General features: G+C 38.8%; 2 protein-coding genes across 3 annotated transcripts in view; one reads left to right on the top strand and one right to left on the bottom strand.

Annotated features, from left to right (window-relative positions):
- RGS9 (regulator of G protein signaling 9) overlaps positions 1 to 14,675 on the bottom strand; it is a 49,471-nt gene extending 34,796 nt beyond the window's left edge. The window contains exons 1-2 of the mRNA XM_070934740.1: positions 14,613 to 14,675; positions 2,472 to 2,568 (exon numbers count right to left, since the gene is read on the bottom strand). Coding sequence (XP_070790841.1) covers positions 2,472 to 2,568; positions 14,613 to 14,675 — 160 coding nt within the window. The remainder of the gene's footprint in view (positions 1 to 2,471; positions 2,569 to 14,612) is intronic.
- Positions 14,676 to 19,352: 4,677 nt separating this feature from the next.
- Positions 19,353 to 21,552, top strand: part of GNA13 (G protein subunit alpha 13) — a 45,938-nt gene continuing 43,738 nt past the window's right edge. The window contains exon 1 of one of the 2 annotated variants that reach the window (XM_070937731.1): positions 19,353 to 19,635. In XM_070937731.1, the coding sequence (XP_070793832.1) occupies positions 19,353 to 19,635 (283 nt within the window). The remainder of the gene's footprint in view (positions 19,636 to 21,552) is intronic. The other variant, XM_070937732.1, reaches the window with a different exon arrangement.

Below are 21,552 nucleotides of genomic sequence, written 5' to 3'. Positions count from 1 at the left end.
AAGGGAAAGTTAAAAAAAAATCTTACTTATGAATCAGAAATATAGCGCACATTTTCAGGCATGTTAAAACCAGAAATCTAATTTGGGAACAAATCCATTTCTCTGGGCATGTATTTCATGCTCAGTTCTAAATGCTGCCAAAATGCAATTCAAAATGCTACCCTTTCTTGACATGTGATTGCTTGAAAGGCACATACCAGCAGTTAAGAGCTCTTATCCCCATTAATGGAGAGTGCATCCCAAAATAGAGGAAATTAAAAGATTAACCTGTCACTCAGACCCTGCTTAGGTAACCTTATCTGCATCTGCTTTTCCCCTTAAGAGATGGTGCTTACTGTCAGAACCCTGAATTCATCATGAAACTATACCTGTTACTGTATTCAGAGGAATGCGGAGACTTTCTATGTTTTCTTCCTCTTATAGGATATAGCCATTACAATTTCAAGTATTTTTTTTTTCATATTTTTTTTCACAAATGAGTAAAATATAAGTAGGCAGGGCAACTGAAATGGTTTAAACTGAGAGATTGCCATGAGACAATTACTTTATAAAAACAACATCAATCAAATTGCCTTTGAACTAAGAATACCATTATTTGATGCATGTGACATAAGCTAAATGAACCATGGAAAAGAACTGGAAAGAATATTGCAAGGTAATGGCTGGCTAGGAAAATGTTGTTGATAGGACAGAAATATTTCCTAGGACTAGCATCTGAATTAGTTCAAATAACAGGCTGCACTTTACAAGGTCTGTTAAAATGTGTGCAGTCAAACCATGGCAAGCTGGTTCAGGCAGGCTTTAAATGGAATCTGAGGGTTGGGGTTTGGAAATGAAAATTCTGAAGTATTTCGGATAAAATCTTGTACGCTTTAGGAAGTGGGACTGTTGCTGAAGGATGTTTCTTAAGGTAGTCAAAGAAAAATAGGAAAGAACGCTAGTTCTTAAAGTAATGACCTTTGTTGTCTACCCAGTAAGGATTAGAACAAGAGTGATGAAATGATGGTAGACAGTTACTTTAGTGGGCTGTAAATAAAAAATTAGATATTTCTTTACTAAGAAAGGGATCGAAAGTATGGAGAAGAGAAGAGGAGAGAAGCAATAGACAGTGTAAAATAACAACAACAAAGGAAACAAAAAGGGGACAATCTGTATATATTAAAAGAAAAGAGATATACAGATGGCTCTTCTGGAAAAGTAAATAGTCAAATTAGATTTTCCTGCTGTACCTCTAAAGAAAAAGATATTATATCTTATATTACTTAATATAAAATTATTATTACAGATTTAATTTTCTGCGATCAACTCTTGAGTAACTGGAAGATAGGATATTATCTCTACCCCATGCCTAAAATACTAACTTCCATGATAATCTTACAGTTCTTATATTGAGATTATTATTTTTGAGTAGTAACTGTTTTAATATACATACACATACAGGTGCTCCTTGATTCACAACCACTTGTTCAGTGACCTTTTGAACTTGCCACAGTACTGAATAAGTGGTACTTATAACCCGGTCTTGAATCTTATGTTCCTGCTATGGCAACATCCCTGCAGTCGTGCAATCCCAATCCGGGCCCTTGGCACCTGGCTTGCAATTATGATGTTGCAACGTTGATAGCCACCTGACCTTCTTTGCCAGGTTTCTACTAGCAAAGTCAATTGGGAAGCCTGCAGGAGATCACAAATGGCGACCACACAATGTCCTTGCTTAATGGTCATGCTGAATTCACTTAACCAGGAAGTGCTTGAATTGCTGTCACAGTCATGTGACATCACATTTTATGACTCTGTCATTTAGGAATGGAAATTCCAATCTCAATTGCTGTTACTAGAGAATAAACTATGGAAGCAAGACAAGAACAGTTTTCCCTAGCATTGTCAGACCTTAAAACAGATGCTGACATTGGTTTTAAATTAATAGCTTCTAGTACCACCAATCAAAACTATTATGCGGCTGCTCTGTCCTCTTAATGGATTTTCTGTGACAATTAAAATAATTGAAGAAGTGGGAAATCAAAGAAAGGCTACAAATGGCAGACAATAATGTCAAGATTTTTATAAGGAAAGTTGCTGTGAGGATGGTGGAGAGTCAGCTGCAGACTACTCTATAAGAAACAGATTATCTAAATTCCTTACATCAGATATTCAGGTCTTTATTATCCTTTTTCCTCTACAGCACTGGTGTCAAACTTGATTGCGTCGGGGGCCAGATTGTGATGTATAGTGACTTTTTTGCCTTTGAGGAGCTGGGGTGGCCATGGCCTGGATGTGACGTATCCAGCCCTGACAGGCCTGCTCTACAGTGTTAGGATGACAGTTTCTGTTGTCATCTTCTTGGACTGCTATTGTGACTGTTTTCCAACATCAAAGGCAGAAATAAAGTGACTGACGAATATGGAATAATAATACATAATGAAAACCTAATGTTTGAGATTGCCTTCTATTGTCCAGTATGTCAGACTTACCAACCACAGTATGTGGAATGCTGCCCTCCGGCATGTTCTGAATTTGCGTTTTGATCCCAGATTGTGGATCTTGCATTTCTACCAACAAAACCTCCAACTGCAAATTGTAGTAGAGATGTATGAAGAATGAAACAAAAGAAAAAACAGTAAGAATTACATGAGTATGCAAAATAAACAGAAATATTATTCCTTGACTTAATTAAATGCCCAATAAGAAAAAGTAAACATTTGAACCACTGTTTTAAGTGTTTTATTATTGAAGACATTGTTTTTAAGTGTGGCTGATTAAGGACAGGTTGGTACACAAGAAAACCATCTCCATCCACAACATGGTTGTAGATGAACACTTTAACCTGGCGTCAGTTCATTTCCTCATCAGAAGATGAATCACAGTTGCCCAGAACCTGTGTGGATGCAGGGAGGCATTATTTTGGTTTGTCCTTGTTGCCTAATAGATCTGGATGGTTGTCAGAAAGTATTTGGGGTTTGCCCTGACAATCTGGTAAGACAGTTGTATCTCATGCCTGGTCAACTTGTAGAATGTGAAGGTAACCAAAGTACATGATACAATTGCCCCAGAGTAGCCTTTCTCCATTTGCCAGTCCTAGCCTGCTCCTTGGTTTACTGAGGAGTTGGAGGAAAAGAAGTGACTCAATATATTTGGAATGATGTTGGCATAAAACCATAAATGGACATGACCAAGCATTGATAAAAGCCCAAGTTTAGAGGTACACAAAGCAGAAAAAGATCAATTCTTCTTCTTGCTTATTTCTTCCATAGACTTTCAGCCATTAGACTTGTTATGAAACCCAAAACCCTGGGTTTGTGGTTGAAGCCATTGCTTCAACATTTACATCAAATGAAATCATGCGGTTTTAAAAGATAAATTTGCTTGTATTCCATTTGTAAGAAACTGATGGAGATAATGTTGTTTTTGAAGAAAGCAAAGAAAGCAATTTTTAAGAGATGTGGGTATAAAAGTTCAATAGGAAATTGGGACATTAAGGGTAAAAAGTTCAAGACTGGAAAAAAGGAAGGGTCTGATATTCCGATAAGCAAGTCAGCTTGGGCAAACAGATTAGTTTTAACCACACAGCCCAGTATATACTGGAGAAATTAATTAACCGCTTGCCTCAATTTATTATGCTTATGCTGCAAGAATTGTAATGAAAGAAGAAATATAGGTTAAGTAATAAAAAAGAGACAAAAGGTAGTCTGGAAAAGGGGGAACTAGGCAAAAGGTGGGGAAACAGATTAAGCAAGGGGAAATTCATGGAGAAACAGGTGTTCCGGGAAGATTGCAACCCTGTGATCTTCGTCAAAGGGAGCTGCAGGGAGGGATTTCTAGTTCGGGTGGAGGGAATAAAAAGCTGGAAAAATGTATTCCTCTGTATGCCTACATTGCTAGTCACCTGCTCTTGCAAGAACGTATTTTACATGCAATAAACTATTTGCTGCTTCACTTCATGACTCTGTCAAATTTCTGACTGGTGAGTCTGTTTTCACAAGTTTGGCTTGGATACTAATGGGACAGAGGCTATAGTGATTTCTTGTAAAATTATCTAAGATTCTTTAGAGCCCATAAATCTGAGAAAATTGACAGGTCCTCTGTGTAATGCTATTATCTGTAAGATTGACTGACTGACTGACTGACTGACTGACTGACTGACTGACTGATTCCAGGCAGGTTTCTGTGGCTGATTTGGGAGATAATTAATACCATTTTGAGGGAAGGCATGATGCTCACTGTCTTGAAGAGACAGAAGTAGTACATAATCTGAAAAAGCCTTCCCTGGACCTAGATGTTCTTGATAACTTTAGTCCAATTTCCAACATCTGGGAAAGGTTGTGAGGAAAGTGGGGTGGTTCAACTTCAGAGGATCCTGGGAGAAACAGATTATTTGGATCCTTTCCAGTCAGGTTGACTGGCAGAAACTGCATTTGTCTTTCTGCAACACAATCTTCATTGGGACTTGAATGGGAAGAGTGTAATCCGTCCTGGTCTTTTTAGATCTCATGAATGTTTGACTTCAATGAAGCACTGCCTGCAGCAGTTGGAAGTTGGGGGCACTACTTCTGGTGACAGTTACATAAATATGTAATCTTTGTGCAATTATAGCCCTGCGGCCTTCTCTAATCTATAGTAATTTCTCCTTTAGAGCAATACAGTGCGCTCTTTGTGGGTTTAGAAAGTAGAGGATGACTCTTGACATAGAGAGGAAAGTATTGTTACCAAGGCAAAGAGTAGATAAACGTTGCTTAAACCTGAGGATTGGGGAGGATTATGAAAACCTCTTACATAGGTACCCCTTAATTCACATGACATATGGAAGAAGGAAGTACTTTTAGACTTGTAAGCTTCTGTTACAACAGCCAGTGTAACAGTGCAAAACAGTGCAAAAGTATAATTCTTACCAGACCAAAAGGACTGACATGAATGGGCATTATGACATTGTTGCAGTTTTCATTGGCTCTAGTTTATTTCTTGAGCCAATTTAATGTATCAATCCTTCACACATTCAAAGCTTCTTCTCATATGTTCCTACATAATATACCAGAAGATCATTTTTTGGAAGTTTTGCTCTGGGTGTCCGTTCAGAGCAGTGAACCTTGGAGACATTCCTCTCAATCCTGGAACCATGCAGGGAAGTGCACCTAATACAGTATGAACTTTCATTTATGAGATTTGTTTTTCCAGGGATTACTCAGTGGGTTATCTAATATATTTGGCAGATGGCTGTTTTTACTGTTACATAATTTTAGGATTCTCGTTTGCATTTTTATGCTTTGTTATATGGCTTTGTTTTTTATGTCTTTTCATTTCTTATCAGATTATTTTAAAATCTGTTCTAAACCAGCCTTTGGCAAGCTGATTTTGAAAGGTGTCATGCCAATTTTAAATATTTAAGATCTCCCAACTCCTAAAAACAATACTTTGTAAAATAAAGAATGTTTTTCATGTTATAAACAAATTCATAATAAAAATTGAAACTTGTCATAATAGGGGAAATAGATATGCCCCATAAATAAGACCAACATAATTCACTCTAGGTAGGCATGTTCTCTGCCCTACCCCTGGGCCTAGAGAAAAACTCAGGCCTTCAAGTCCTGTTTAAAGGGTTGCAACTGTCAGGGCTGTTCAAACTTCCAGGAGAAAACTACAGTATTCCCGAAAGCTGTGACAAATGATGATGTTATCCATTCAGTTGTGTCCAACTCTTGGCGATTCTATAGGCAAGATCTTTCCACATCTTTCAATCTTTCACTACGTCTTTAAGTTTTTCTATGCTCTGGTTGGTATCAGGTTTGATGATGTCCAGCCACCATGTTTTTTGGTGGCCTGGTTTCCTTTTATCGCTAACTCTTCCAAACATAATTGCTTTCTCCAGTGAATTCCACTGCATGACATGGCCAAAGCAAGTGAGATGCAGTTTTTGTGATTTTGGCGACAAAGAAAGCTCCATCAAATGGCATGGCTCGAGAGATGAGATATGAAGTGAGCCCACTCTGCTGAATCTTATGAGATGGGCAGAAACAATAGAAGGAAATACTGTAGCTACAATTCCCATCAGCTCAAACCAAGATGGCCAAAGGTTCAGAATCACAATTGGGAAGGATCATTGAAGTCATCGAATCCAACGTCTGTTCAGTGGATGAGTCCAAATTAAAATCCAATAAAGCAAGAGGTTATGAAGATTACAGCTAAAACCAGCTGAGGTCACCAATTAGTCTATGTTTCAGACAAGAAGCTTAATAAGATTTTAAACAGTAATGGTATGCCAGTAGTGATTGCTTACCATAAATACATGGATATTTAATGCTTCCATATCTACACCAGATAACTGGTGGCCTCTGAAAGTCACTAAAAAGCTTTGGCTGGTTAATAAAGTATCTGCTTCTAATTCTGGAGCAGATCTAGTAATTAGTAATTAACACTGACTCACAAATAGTTGGACTGTAGTTTTGGATCCGTTTAACAGAGTATGTACTAAACTGCTATATCAAGCATCTTATTCCCTCACTCAAATGTTATTTTTATTTTTCTGAATTAAACTCACCCATTTCGTGAACAGTTTTACTTTTCCCATGTTTAAAGACAATAAATCCAGTTCCCTTAAAAAAAAACTTTACTGTACTTATATTCATTGTACCGGAAACCTGAAGACAAATGAGATCTCTCTCTCTCTCTCTCTATATATATATATATCTAGGGCTAGGCATTACTATATTCAGAGAACTTTAAATTCTCTTAAATGGGCATAATACCAATTGAATGAATAGCTGTTGATCTTAAATTATGTCCCACAGGTTTGCAGGACCTGCTTGTTTCTACCCTGCGCTTGCCTAGTTCTTATTGTCATTCATCCTGTTAATACATGACGCAATGAGAGATTTTGTCAATTAGTAGGCTTATTGCAGGAGCCTCACACCGATTAGGGCTGAGAGGGTGTGATTGACAGAAGGTCATCTTGTAGGCTTCATCTTGTAGCTTAAGGGAGGAATAAAACCTGACTCTTCCTATTCCTAGACCAAATCTTTACCCGGATCTTTATCCATGATACTATGCTAGCTGTCCAATTTAATTAATAGTTACAGAAATAAACAAGGAATCAGATCTTAAGTAATACCAGAAATGGTTGCTTATCATAAATGCATAGATACTATATAGACCAGTGGTGGTGAACCTTTTACTCACCGAGTGCCGAATAGATATGTGCGTTGCGCGCTTTGCACGTGCGTGCACCATCCACACTAACACATCCTCCCCCATGCACTGTGTGCGCAACCGGACCATCTGTGCATGCATGCAGGTTTCACGTGGCTCCCCCATGTGCTGCGTGCACAATTGCACCACCTGCACATGCCTGTGATTTTCACACATGCAATGCATACTCGTGAACGCCATCTGCACATGCACACGCTGCATGCAAGTACTCTCATGTGCATGCCCAAATGCACATGCATGCGCTGGGAAGCTCTGAAGACCAGATGGGTCCCCTGAATTGCACACATGCGCACCAGAGGCCCAAACACCAGCTGGGGCATGCACGCAAGTGTAGCTGCAGGTGAGTTGGGTGACAACTCGCTTGCCCGGAAAGATGGCTCTGTGTGCTACCTCGGGCACACGTGCCATAGGTTTGCCATCATGGCTATAGACTAAGGAATGAGAACCTGTCATCTTTTAACAGCTGCTGAACTATAATCCCTGGGTATGCCATTATAATCAGCATTTTAGATAGTAGGAGTTGTAATTCAGCAACATTTAGGGTCACATGTTTTCCTTTCTTGTATAGGTAGTGCTTAACTTATAACCAAAATTGAACCCAAAATTTCTGTTGCTAAACAAGACAGTTGTTAAATGAGTTTTGCCCCATTTTACATTTTGCTAGTTAAGTCAAGGACTACCTATAATAGAAAAAGACACACACACAAAATCACAAGAGTTCATTTTTCAGTCCAAAAATCTTAGTGTAACCCCATTCAAGTAAAACTGAACTCCACAAATAGTTTATATTATGGACAACTTCTTAGTGTCTTTTTTCCATATTTATTGAAGATAGGTTTCATATAGTTTGATTTTTTGGCGTTATCCAAGTAGTAAGTGGATATTCTAATTCTCAAAGCTTATAAAATGTTTTCTGCAACATTTCTTGAGAAGCAAATTAGATTTCCCCAAGAATATTTATCATCCAACTCTGTACTGTACTGCATTGGAAATGAGCTATCTTTTTTCTGGAAACTTTTTGATTGTCTCCCAGTAATTTTATTTATTTCACAAATAGAAGCACTGCCATTGGTATCATATAAAAATTTAAATCCTATACAAGCAAAGCAATAAATTTAAACTGCAAAATACTGTGCAATTTTGCTGAATAAATAATGGATAAGTGTAGGTGAAAGATATTAAGAAGGTTGCACAGAAACTCTGAAAACATGTTCCTATTAAAACACTGCTCTAAATTACCGAAGATAGGCCTGGCCTGTTTTCTTAAGGAATTCCAGAGAACAGTCCAGTATTGTCAAGCAATGTACCTCTTCTGCTAATATAATCCATTAGAATGCATTAAAAACCATAATAAGTGTAGAAAGTAATATGGACTCTAGAAACACGAAACTACAATTTCTAGGAGATGCAGGAAATGTAACCAATAGCAAAAGCATTATAAGACATATGACAAATATTTTTAAAATATAGTTTAGTAAGCTAATATATTCCTCCTGGTTGGCAACATTTACAAACCTCTGATATCATTATAATTTCATAGTTACGCAGGCATTGCCATTTTTTTTTACAAAAAAATTAGTCAGAACTTGCCCCAAAAATTTTATGAGATTATGTGATTTTATAATCCAATTGTGATATTTATCTTGATGAAATGATAGTGATGATAGTGATAGTAATGATAGTGATCACTATCTGGCAACAGGCTTATTTGCTACCGATCTGATATTAAATCAGCAGCAGACTGAATGCAGGGGCTTATTAAAGAGGAAGGATAACCTGCAAATATTGATGAGCTCTTTTTCCCCTAAAGCTTTTATTTTATTTTTTAAAATTCTTTTTCTTTCAAGCATTTCCCCTGCATTAACCAAGTGTTGATACATTGGTTGCAACAGAAATCAACTAACGACTTTGTCACCCAAGTCTGACATCTTGGGCCAAGAGATAATGATTGGCCCTAAGTCACCTAGCTGGCTTTCATGCCTACGGTGGAACTAGAACTCACAGTCTACAGTTTCTAGTCTGGAGCCTTATTTACTAGACCAAATTATCTCTCTTTCCTAAAGCTATATAAGGCCATCAAATTATGGCCCCATTTCTTGTCTTCCCTTAGAGTTGTGACCTGCAGATAAAGGACATCTAGTATTGTACAATGCTGTAATGTGGCTTGTTTGGTCTTGGCTTATTATGAAACCAAGCATCACAATTTATAAAGCAAATATATGACTTAGTAATATGTGAACCAATTATTGTGAGTTATTCAGTGATTCATATACAGTGGATGCATTTCTCTTGCCAAAGGTTGGGAGTCAGGCATTCCCAGTACACATTCATTCCTTTATTGAATCGCACCCGGTCGTCTTCTGGGTGCAATTCGAGGTGTTGGTCACCACCTTTAAAGCGCTCCATGGCTTAGGACCGGGGTATATACGAGACCGCCTTCTGCCACCGATAGCCTCCCACTGGCCAATATGCTCCCACAGAGAGGGGCTCCTCAGGGTGCCGTCGGCCAAACAATGCCAACTAGCGACACCCAGGGGGAGAGCCTTCTCTGTGGGGGCACCAGCCCTCTGGAATGAGCTGCCCCTAGAGGTTCGTATGATCCCCGACCTGCGTACCTTTCGCCGCGCCCTGAAGACCCTTTTGTTCCAACAAGCCGGGCTGGCCTAATATGAATTTTAAAATGGGTGTATGTTAGTTTTTAATTTTGTGGGCCAAATTTTTATATATTCATTTTTAAATTGTTTTTTAAATTTTGTAAGTTTATATGTGTTTTAATATGGCTGTACACCGCCCTGAGTCCTTTGGGAGAAGGGCAGTATAGAAGTTCAATAAAATCTAAAAAAATCTAATCTAAATTTGATTTTATTTCTCTTTTGGGAGGTTGGTCTATCCCTCAGGAAGAAGGACTGGGTGCTCTTGGCAAATGCTTTTATGCTAATTGAACAGGAAGTGGCAATATTGTTGTTGGCATTTTAAAAATCTTTTAATTTCCAGAAAAACAGTATGGTCAGCCTTATCTCTCCCATTCACTGTGGTTCAGGTTTGGATGCCAAGTGAGGAGCTCTATAAAAAATAGATGGTGGTATCAGAAATTACTGAGCTGTTACCCAGCAACAGGAAGCAAGGCCAAGATTGAAGGCCAACAGGGATTCTGAACAGGAGGTTTGGAACCTCCAGTGTTTTATTATACAAATTAGCTGTTCTGCTACATCATTATATAAACTATAAACTATATAAACTATAGTTTATCCTGATTTACTTTGAAAAAACTTCCACAATCTTCCTACTACTTCTAGCCAATATTGGGAATTTAGTTCAGCGCGTCACATTTGGGCAACCCTGGGGAACTATCCTATTACAGTGGGTAAAATGCAGTCATGGCTTAGTGATGTTTAAATTAATGTTTTGTGGAACAAAAATTACTAATACAGATCCAAGACTCTATCAAAATGTGTACACATATTCTTGTCACATTCTATGGTATTTTATGTGAAATTTAGTCATTTGCTAAATTTCAAATGTCCTCATGATAAAAGTATATCTCCAGTGATGTAATATAATATATTCACTCAAAAGAGTGTCTATTATAAATGATTATATATTAATCAAGATCTTTACATGTATTGGATTCAATTTCATTTGTTTCAATGTCTGAGGGCTTATTATAAGAATCTAAGGATTACATGTATTTTCTTCCCTTCAAATTACCCAAGCAGAAATCAAGTAAGAACATAGTGAAATTGGATCTTTGAGGTTATTATGTCAGCCTTGTGAGATAGTCCAGACCAGAAGAACACCCGGATGAACTAATCCCATTTTATTGTAAGATTACATTAGTGGAATCATGCAAGATTCTGCAATTTCTCCCCTTCTCTGTTTTTAATCTGTGAAAAACTAAGGAGGGTCCCCTCTTAAATGCTTCCCCCACTTTCCCCTCACCTGTAGAATAAACTACCTTTTATCAGACTGTTCCCTAGACTGTGGGTCCACTTCCTGTCTCCCAAGGTCATTCTTGTATACCCATAACAATCATGAGAGCATCTGGGAAGAAGGAAAGACATTGGGGCATCTCTCTTTGCGCATGTAAATATATATATTTACAATGTGGAACAAATATTATGACATAAGAAAATTAGATTTCCTTTTACTGTTCTTTTTAAACCTGTATTTTTGCCAGCTTTTCTTAATTGCTGCTCAGCAAAAAGTGTTGTGATGTGAGTGTCCTAGCACATATACTTGAAGTAGTAGGATTATCAGCCACAATCCCAAAAATCTTTACAGGGTAATGAAAGAGCTACAAGAAAACTAACTCTTTGTTGCCCACTAGTGGTTGACTGGACTTTTGCAGCCTAGATCTGATAGCCCTAAAATGGGACATTGTGTCTCTGTAAATTCAAATTCAGCACAATAAACCTCGGACAACAAAAGGGGAATATTCATAAAAGAAAAATGAGTTTCATGCCTTGTCTGCTTAACCTTTTTCTACATTCTAGCACTGTTTTCTACAGATGCTTTGGGGAAAGGAGATAATAGTAAATTCATAACTAGTTATATATCAACATGTTGTCAGAAGGCGATGGAAGATTATAGTGCATTAACCTTAAAGGTTGAGCAAACAGCTGCCAATAAAAGGAGAATTTGACCTCTTCATCAAAGCAGCTATGAATAGGCAGGGAATAGATCTCTGTCAATTACTTCCTTTTACATTTAGAGTATATATCACTTTTCCTTTTCATAAAAAAAATCCCAAAGTAATTTACAACATCATACTAGTATTATTTCATCTATTATGATGTATATTATACAAATCTGCTAGGCAAAAGAATACCTGGCAATCAACAAGTCTCATATCACTGGCAGAAACATCCCACATCTGGAACTAGCCGAGTCTCAAAAGAAAGAGAATTGCACACAGTGGGTTTCATGGTAAAAATGCTCTTTTTTTGCCCTATGGGCCAAGATATGCAAACGGTGGTATGATAGCAATGAATACTCTGAAAAACATGAAGGGTTTTTATGAAAAAGGGAATTCCTTAAATAAATTAGTGCTAATCTCCTTAGTCTTACAGACCAACAATACTCCTAATAAACATGGTTTCATAGGCACTGCAAAAATATCAACAAAGTGTCCTATTGAACAGCCTAAGTTTACTCCATACTTAAAAAAGAAAAAGACCACCAATTTTGGATGGCAAATTGGTGGTCTTTTTTTTTTAAAGTATGGAGTAAACTTGGTTAGGTTGCATATCATAACTCAAATCATTCAAAATCAATATTAGTTCATTCAAAAAAGAAAGTCAAGATATCATGAATAAAGGACAAAATGTAGACAGAAGCACAAATAACATTCCATAAAACATAGAAAAACGTGTTGAGAAAAACAACTCTCCTTGGCCCCACTAGCCACTAATCAGGAATGAAAGCCAGGTAAATCTTGGGTAGATTCAACACGATGTACTTCTTCTTGACATTCTATATTAGGGCTGTTGCTATAGAGAAGTCCCTACCTCATGTCACTGCCAGCTGTATTTGAAATAAAAATATGATGGTGAGCATGAATAGATTGGTATATGGGAAGGAGTTCCTTTAGCAGTTTCTTTTTTTTTTTTTTTAAATTTGATTTTATTATAACATATAGTGATACAATCGGTACATTTTCGGTTCATTGGTGCAGTTATATACATATATACATCTACATACATTATTGCTTGTCTTTTGTTGATATTGTTTCTTGAAGCTAGATTTAATTTCAAACACTTAAAAATAATAGTGCTCAACTCCCTAAGACTAAATCTAATACTATTCATATAGATTTTGTTAATTAGTTAAAATTTAATCTCTATTACCTTCTTTATTTCTTTCCCCCATCCATTCGTACCACATGTCCCACACGCTATAAAATTCTGAATCTTCTCTGTCATTAATTTCTGAAGTCAATTTGTTCATTTCGGCGCACTCCAATATTTTTCCAATAACATGTTCTTGAGGTGGTATTTGTTTTTCTTTCCAATACTGGGCAAAGGAAATTCTAGCGGCTGTCAGAATATGTATAATTAAATACTTTTTCTTTTTTGCATATTCAGTTTTCAAAATTCCCAGGAGAAAAGCTTTTGGGTCAAAATCAAAATTTTCTTTTATTATTTCTCTAATCCACACCCATATCATCCTCCAGAATTTTTGTGCCTGATTACATGTCCACCAGCAATGATAAAAAGTACCCTGCTGATGGTCACATTTCCAACATTTAGGGCTCGAATTGGGGTAGATCTTCGCTATCCTGGCTGGGGCCATATGCCATCTATAAAACAGCTTGTATTGGTTTTCCTTATAAGCCGTCGCCTTTGTCATTTTAAGGTTATTATTCCATATTGAATCCCATTCGTTCAAATTTATATTCTGTCCTATATTTTTGGCCCATGCTAACATCGGTTCTTTAACTACTTCCTCTGCCATATCGTACTCCAATAAGTAATTATATAATTTAGCTAAAATTTTGTCGTCCGTACCCATCCATATCTTATCAAATCCATTTATGCTCATTTCAATGCCAAATTCCTCCTTATCTTTTTTATATCTGGATTTAATTTGGTTATATGGCCACCAGTCTATAGAAATACCTTGTTCCATCAATTCTTCCCTTGTTTTAAGGTTCCCTCCCCCATCTAATAATTCATTGTATCTGAACGTTTTACCCATTTCTAATACATTTGGATTCCTTTAGCAGTTTCATAGGGAAGAGAAGGCAAGGTAGATATTTTTAATTTTATTTATCACATTTTTGAATTGCCCTTCTCCCTCACAGAGAGAGAGGCCCAGGATAACCTATAGTGAGGAATAAGTGTAATGCTGTAAACTTCAAGGGCTGAGATTTTCATGTTTTAAATTACTTATAGCCTGAGAGGGATGAAAAATTAAACTGTTTTCAAATGCAGAAGTTCTGAAAAAGAAATAAAGGCAGCATGGACATGCAAATTAGCAGTGATTATAATTAACAAGAATAACACAGCCTTCAAAAGCTTATAGACACCCATACTTTCAAGGTTATTTTAAGTAGCTTCTGGCATATCTAGAGAGATGGCTCTGTAACAGGTTGCTCTCCTTTTGAAATGCCAAAAAATACAGAAGACATCACACTACAGTAAAGGTCCATGCAAAGAAAAAACAAATAAATAGAGGGAACTAAATCACTATGAAAGACTGAACTAATGACAAGATTTTTTGAAGACTGTAACAAATCACACACCTACTGGGATATTTTTTTAAAAAAACCTTCTCTCTTACAGCCAAACCTTGGTGGTACAGCATGTCAATCGGATGCTTTAGAGCTGTGCCCGCGGTTTCCCGTTCTTCCATTTATAAGATACTGTAGGTGCTAAAACTAAAATAAACATTGAAAACGAGACCGGCTTTGTTACCTTTTTCAAGAATGCCATTCTTGGCCTGTACCGCTGTCCTTGATCTATCTGCGTGATGGTCATCGCGATCTTCTTTATTAAGCAAAAGAATTTTTTTTTAAAAAAAGGCAATAAATGCGTTTTCACCAATTGCAAAGGAAAAGGCGATGCTAGTCTTAGGGATTTCAGGCAAACGGCATTACAGTACTGAAACTCTGCAGCCTACAGAATAAAAGCGCCGTGGAAGCAAACACGGTCTTGCTGTAGCCAATCAACACGGGGCACTCTGGTTTTATTTGCATGAGCAGGGTTGTGATTCCTACCGGTCAGCATTAGGGGGAGCCCTTTCATCTTTTTACAAGACTGAGCTGATAGCAAAGAGAATTTGCGTTGTTCTGGCTAAATAATGCTTAATAAATAAATATTAATTAATTAATAATGCTAGGCTTAGAAAGTGTTAGCAAAATGCACATCACCATAAGATAAAATTAGGGGAAGAAAGCTGCACACTGCTTGGTTGAATAGGTTCGCAGGCATATTTTTTCCCCACATTTAAATATAATGTGACAAGTTACAATCCGTTTTATTTGTAGTTTGATTTACTCACACCTGTGGAAATAATAAGGAATATTATTATTCCTTATTATAATATATAAATATTATATATATAATATAATACTAAAGATTTGTTTCTTTTTAAAACATTTATTTCCTACCTTTCTTTAGAAAGCCCAAAGCACATGACATATAAGTCGGTCTGATACTTTAATCAATATACTACGCTAGCTGATCTGATATCGGAATAAAGGTGTAACTGGAAATGATGAAATAAGTAAGATTCTTGCAAGTATTGTTATAACACCACCAGCAGCCCTGCTCCATATAACTTGTGGCTTACTGACTTGTTGTAAGGAACACAAAGCTAAAACCACTGAACAGTTGGTTCAGTTGGTCTGTGTATCACATAAATAAATCCAACAAAGAAAAATATTTTTAAATAACAGTATATAGATAAAGATATATAGACTTATTTATTTATTAACATTTTTATGCCACTGTATTCCCAAGGGCTCAAATAGATGATATAGATGATAAATAAATTTAATAAATATTATTACATAAACACCAGAGGTGGGTTTCAGCAGGTTCTGACCAGTTCTGGAGAATCGGTAGTGGAAATTTTGAGTAGTTCGGAGAACCGGTAGTAAAAATTCTGACTTGCCCCACCCTCATCTATTCTCTGCCTCCTAAATCCTAGCTGATCAGGAGGAAATGGGGATTTTGCAGTAACCTTCCCCTGGATTGGGAAGGGAATGGAGATTTTACAGTATCCTTCCCCTGGAACAGGGTGGAAATGGAGATTTTATAGTTTCCTTCCCCTGCCACACCCACCAAGCAACGCCCACAGAACTGGTAGTAAAAAAATTTGAAAGCTACCACTGATACACGCACACAATACACACACACACACACACACACACACACACTTATTGCTTTTAACTTTGTAAACTGCCCAGAATCACTTTGTGGTGAGATGGGCAGCAAATAAATTTAATAATAAATAATGATGATGATTGGTGTATGCATTGTTTCTAATTCCATAGGGAGAAGTCCAGCTATCCAGGTAATTACTTTGTATTTATCAAAGGAAGCCATACAGAACACCACACAGACTGGAGAAACAACTAGAAACTCAATTACCTAAAAAGTAGTTGCTGAATATTACATATTTTTGCATAGACAAGTTTATTAACATGTTTAAGTCATACATGTAAAATGTTTTAAGTTCTGATTCAACTGTTTCATGAAATAAATTAATGTTTGTAATGCTCTTGCTCCTGAACTGGCATTTAGGTCAGTGACTGAATATTGGGAGGAGTTGCCATTTTTCCTCATTTGTTCTATGGATACCACTATTATGTGTAGTTCAGGGGTGAAAGTCAGCCGGTTCTATCTGGCTCGGGCAAACTGGTAGCGGCGGCTGCGGGAGACTCTGCCCACCCGTGTGGACGTCATGATGTCCTTTTTTTGCAACAATTTCAGCCTCTGTGCATGCGCAGAAGGCTTTGCGCATGTGCGGATAATGTGGCGTGCACACATTTGCAAACCGGTAGGGAAGATAAGTGAATTTCACCCCGGTATGGTTTGATAGTACTCTTTATAGATAATTATCACTCTTTGCACTTCCTACATATAATTTTCTTTTGACTTTTCCTTCTATGTCCCCTCTCTCAAATCTGGGAATAAAGTTATCAATCTGGACAACCATAAAATGACAACAAAGAGATACCAATCTAGCAGCCTAATTGTAAGGATAGGTAATACTCCTCTCTTAGGATATATTCCATTTAATTGATGAAGAAAATGTAGATATAAAATAATAAACATCATAATAAACAGCTGAATTCACAAAACAGCTTAGGTAACAGTAAAATCATTTTGGATACTTTGTAGTTTGGCATATCTTGGGGAATTTAGCCATTGTTTTAGAATGTTAAATGAATCAGGCCATCATATTAATCTATAGTCTAGATCAGGGATGGGTTCTACGTACCTTTACTACTGGTTTGCAATGGGATCGCACGCGCGCGCTTCACTCATACGCGCACCTTGCTTCTGCGCATGTGCAGATCGCTTCTGATGACATCAGGTCAGTGGGTGGAGCCTCCTGCCGGTTTTACTATCAGTTCTATAGAACTGGTCCGAACCGGGGGCAACCCATCACTGGTATAGATTATTTATTTGGACATAACAGTATTTAAACTGTACTCCATACATAATGTATCATTGGACCATTTAGACTTTTTAAGAAAAAAATGTTACTTTGCAATAGGTTGTCTGAAAGAGCAGAGACAGTGGAAGGAAGGGAATATGTCATCCCCCCCACCCCCTTAACTCCCTCTGTAAGCATTTGCTGTCAAGACTAACCAGGTTTCAAACTCCTGTTCAGTTCTATTCCTACATTTGTAACTTCTGTTTCTTAAAAATCTATTTCCTATTTTACAGGGAGTCTACTGTTTAGGAACTGGTTTCAAGAAAGAAGATTTTCTCTGTGTAAAATTGCATAGACAAATAATTACCATATTTTGCACAGTTTCAGATGCTATCCTAAGTATTCAATAAAACCCGAAGTGCCCAATTTATATAAATGATTTTTTTCTTCTCAATGTTCATATAAATGTTTGAAACTCCTGACTGCTACTTGAAAATATCCTGAAGGGGCTATACTGTAGTACCAGAAAATACCCTCAACTAGTCTTAGAATCTTGGAAGTTGAAGCCCAAGGTAATCTGGAGGGGTTTAGTGTGATCATTGATGATCTATGTGAGAATTCAAATTAAAGGATAGAATGGGCCAATGTGTGCTTTTATTAATCTAAGTTTCTAATCAAGCTTGCATGAACACAACCAGAATGATTTGTATACAGTAAGGGCAACACTCATCTTTCTTCAACAGCCCAAAAGGGTACATTGCTGCCCTCCACAAGGTACAATAAAAAAAAAAAATTGGGTGGGAGTCACAATAGTGCAAATGAAGCTCTGCCTGTTTTTCATACCATATGCAACTGTTAAGCTTTGATCACATTGTCTTGGCTAAAATCTTGACTTTTTTGATTATTTGCAGACACCCATTTGAGGAACTTCCGAGACAGAGATGTTGTGGGTGGCTGGGCAGGCAACTAAACTAAGTACCAAGGGAACCAGCAGTCACAGTTAAGGCCTTGCCCCTTTTCCACCCCACCCACCACCTGAAGCAACAGGCACATTTTAGGACTATTGGAAAGCAGATTTTAGGATGTTGATAGGAGCAACTCAGAAGAAAGTGAATAGCATGAATGAGAAGAGATTACGTTTATGAATGAATTTTTTTTTTTTTTTTGCTTTTAATTTATATGCCGCCCTTCTCCGGAGACTCAGGGCGGCTTACAATGCGTTAAGCAATAGCCTTCATACTTTTGTATATTTATACAAAGTCAGCTTATTGCCCCCACAATCTGGATCCTCATTTCACCTACCTTTGAAAGGATGGAAGGCTGAGTCAACCTTGAGCCTGGTAAAATCTGAACTTGCAGTAATTGCAAGCAGCAGATGTTAATAACAGTGCTTAGTCCACTGTACTACACTGTTCCTCTTGATTATGGCCCAAAGCCTGCAGAATTCCCAATTTACCAGGCCACTATTTGCCTGCTGGGTAATGTTGTTGCACTTGATTACTGTACAATGATGGTTGTTCAAACGCTTTGGAATATTACTGAAGTGAGGAGAAATGTACACCTTGCACAAAGTTAACTAACATGTCATAAATTCTGGGTATGCATCCTAACGGGCAAATTCAAATTGATTCGAGATCAGCCGAGGCTCATAACGAGGAAACAGCTCGACACGCCAAAACATCCGATGCACCCCAGCGACGAGTTCGAGCCATTTTTTTTTTTAATAAATCAACCCCTGGAAGGGAAAAAAAACACCCATCACGTGACAAATCCGAAGAAGGGGAAATTCCGAACACAGAGACCAGATGATAGGATCACGTGCTAGACCCAGGGCGGGGCCAGCTAACTTAGAAGACAAGAAGCGGGTACCACGTGAAAGCAGAACGAGTCTTTGATTGGGCATTCTTGACGCGACGCTCTCCGAGCGGCGTCTCCTGTCATAGGGGCAACCGGAGGGGCGGGGCCTGAGCGAGCGACCCTGGTTCCACGCAGGCGCAGAGCGGTGCAGGGCCGCTGCGGCCGCTCCCTGGCTGGCAGTGCTCGCTAAGATGGCGGATTTCCTGCCGTCGCGGTCCTCGCTGTCGGGCTGCTTCCCCGGCTGCATGCTCAACAGCACCGAGGCCGAACAGCAGCGGCGGTCTAAAGAGATCGATAAGTGCCTGTACCGCGAGAAGACCTACGTCAAGCGGCTCGTCAAGATCCTTTTGCTGGGCGCGGGCGAAAGCGGCAAGAGTACGTTCCTCAAGCAGATGCGCATCATTCACGGGCAGGACTGGGACCGGTCAGCCCGGGAGGAATTCCGCGCCACCATCTACAGCAACGTCATCAAGGGTACGGTTGTGGGAGGGGGGCTGCAAAAGGAAGGGAGGGAGGCGGGCGGGTTGGCCGAGGCGATTCCCTCGGAGGTGCAAGTGGCAGCGGGGCGGTCGCGGTTGAGCGACCAAGCCCCGAGAAGACAGGCGGCTTCGGGAGAGAAAAGACCCAAAGTTCTAGGGGCTGCCGAAGAAACCCCGGCTTTGGGGGGGTGGGTGGGATGAGGAGGAGAAGCCCTTGCAACGGTCGAAGCCCCTCGTGAAGGAGATCTGCGCGGGCATGGCCGCGAAAATAAAAAAAAGAAAAAGTCACGCCTTATTCCCCCCCCCCTTTTCCTGAAAGCATGGCTGAGGCGGCCACCTTCCGCCCGACGCACTTTTAGTAGTCGAGTCTGTTTGGCGGTAGCGCTTTTGAGGACCCTCGAGAGGGGAAAACGGCGGCGGATGCTGGGAGGGAGCGGGTGGTGGAATGGGCTGCGAGGAGATGGGCTCCGGGCTGGGGTAGCGTCCGAGGGCGGAGGCAACAGCGAAGGCAGGTGCCCCCCGTTTTCGGAGCGGAGCGAGGAAGAGGCAGTTTGGCGAAATCGGCGTCCTGTCTGGCGGATGTGGCCTGGACGAGGGGGTGGGGGGTGGGGGGAGGTTTGCCCGACTTAGAGATGCGGGAGCCGTTCAATCAGGCCTCGGGGGTGAATGTCAGAATCGTTCTTTGTGCCCTGCGAGGCGTCGTCCTCGGTGCCTTCACGGGATGGCGTTTGGGGTGGTAGCCTTTGTGTCAGACGGCCTTGTTTCTGTATAAAAGTTGCAACGGCCCGCTTGCATTTTGCGCCGAGGCTGATGGAGGGGAGCCCGGAGACGGACGCAGGGATATATAAGTGGAGGAAATTATGTATAACTTTGTTACTGGAATCGCAAAACTAGTGTGGGCTGCACATTATGTGCCTCTGAGAGGTGGTTGATGGAATGTTGAGATGACCGAGTGTAAAGCAGCTTTAATTTGGACAAATGTGGGGAAATGTGTTAGGAAGGTCAGTTTCCAAAGAATATGAAGGGAAATTTAGGGTAGCATAATAATAATGTACAGTTTCATCTATATCCCCCTTTCATTTTAAAGAAATATTGTGCCTAGTGTGCATTTTGCTTTTACAAATATTTCTTACCGGTGGTCAAGTGAAAAGCATTGTTGAATGCAAAGATTTATTGTGTTTTCAATTAAATCAGCTGAATTCTTGTTGCCAGTTATAATCATGGAGATAACACTTTCTATTTTTACAGGATGCTGTGGAATGTGAAAAGAGATTTTTGGGGGGGATAGGTAGGGAAACCACTTTGGGCGATAAGTACATGAGAGAATGGTGGGCATGGCACTAGCGGATGCTTTAACTCTAATCATGCAGTAGCGATTCATAGAAATAAATTTGGGACTTTTCCGACAGCAAACATGTTTGTCTTTTAATGCCATTCAAGAAATGTAAACAACTTTGAATATCAGATAATTTCTTGTCTTCTACCACCATGTCTTAGAAAACTGGAAATATATGATAACATACTGTACTACAATCTAAGATTGTAGCTTAAATAGACATTATTTGACACTGAAAACTAATAGACATCATTTTCATATTTAGTTATTAGAAAATGAAGATAAAACCAATTTTCAGAGAGTGCAGCGGAAATGCAACTAAAGTACTTAGTTTTGTTACATACATACTGGTGTATTAAGGCCAGTGTTACAGTTTCCTACAAATGATTGCTAATAGAAGAGTACACTATAATACAAAGTATCTGTTGTAATTTACACTCATTCCATCACTAAAATATTTTTTCATGTTTGTCAGCAGTATATATTTCTTGGTAAATAACTTTATGTATACTTTTTAAAAAATACATAAAGCCTCAACTGCTAATTGCTATAAAAATCAAGACATTTCCTTTAATT

The sequence above is a fragment of the Pituophis catenifer genome, unplaced genomic scaffold (assembly GCF_029215685.1).
Source record: "Pituophis catenifer annectens isolate HBS135680 unplaced genomic scaffold, rPitCat1.0.hap2 SCAF_2, whole genome shotgun sequence".
Classification (NCBI taxonomy): Eukaryota; Metazoa; Chordata; class Lepidosauria; order Squamata; family Colubridae; genus Pituophis; species Pituophis catenifer.
This window is presented reverse-complemented; position numbering and strand designations above follow the sequence as displayed.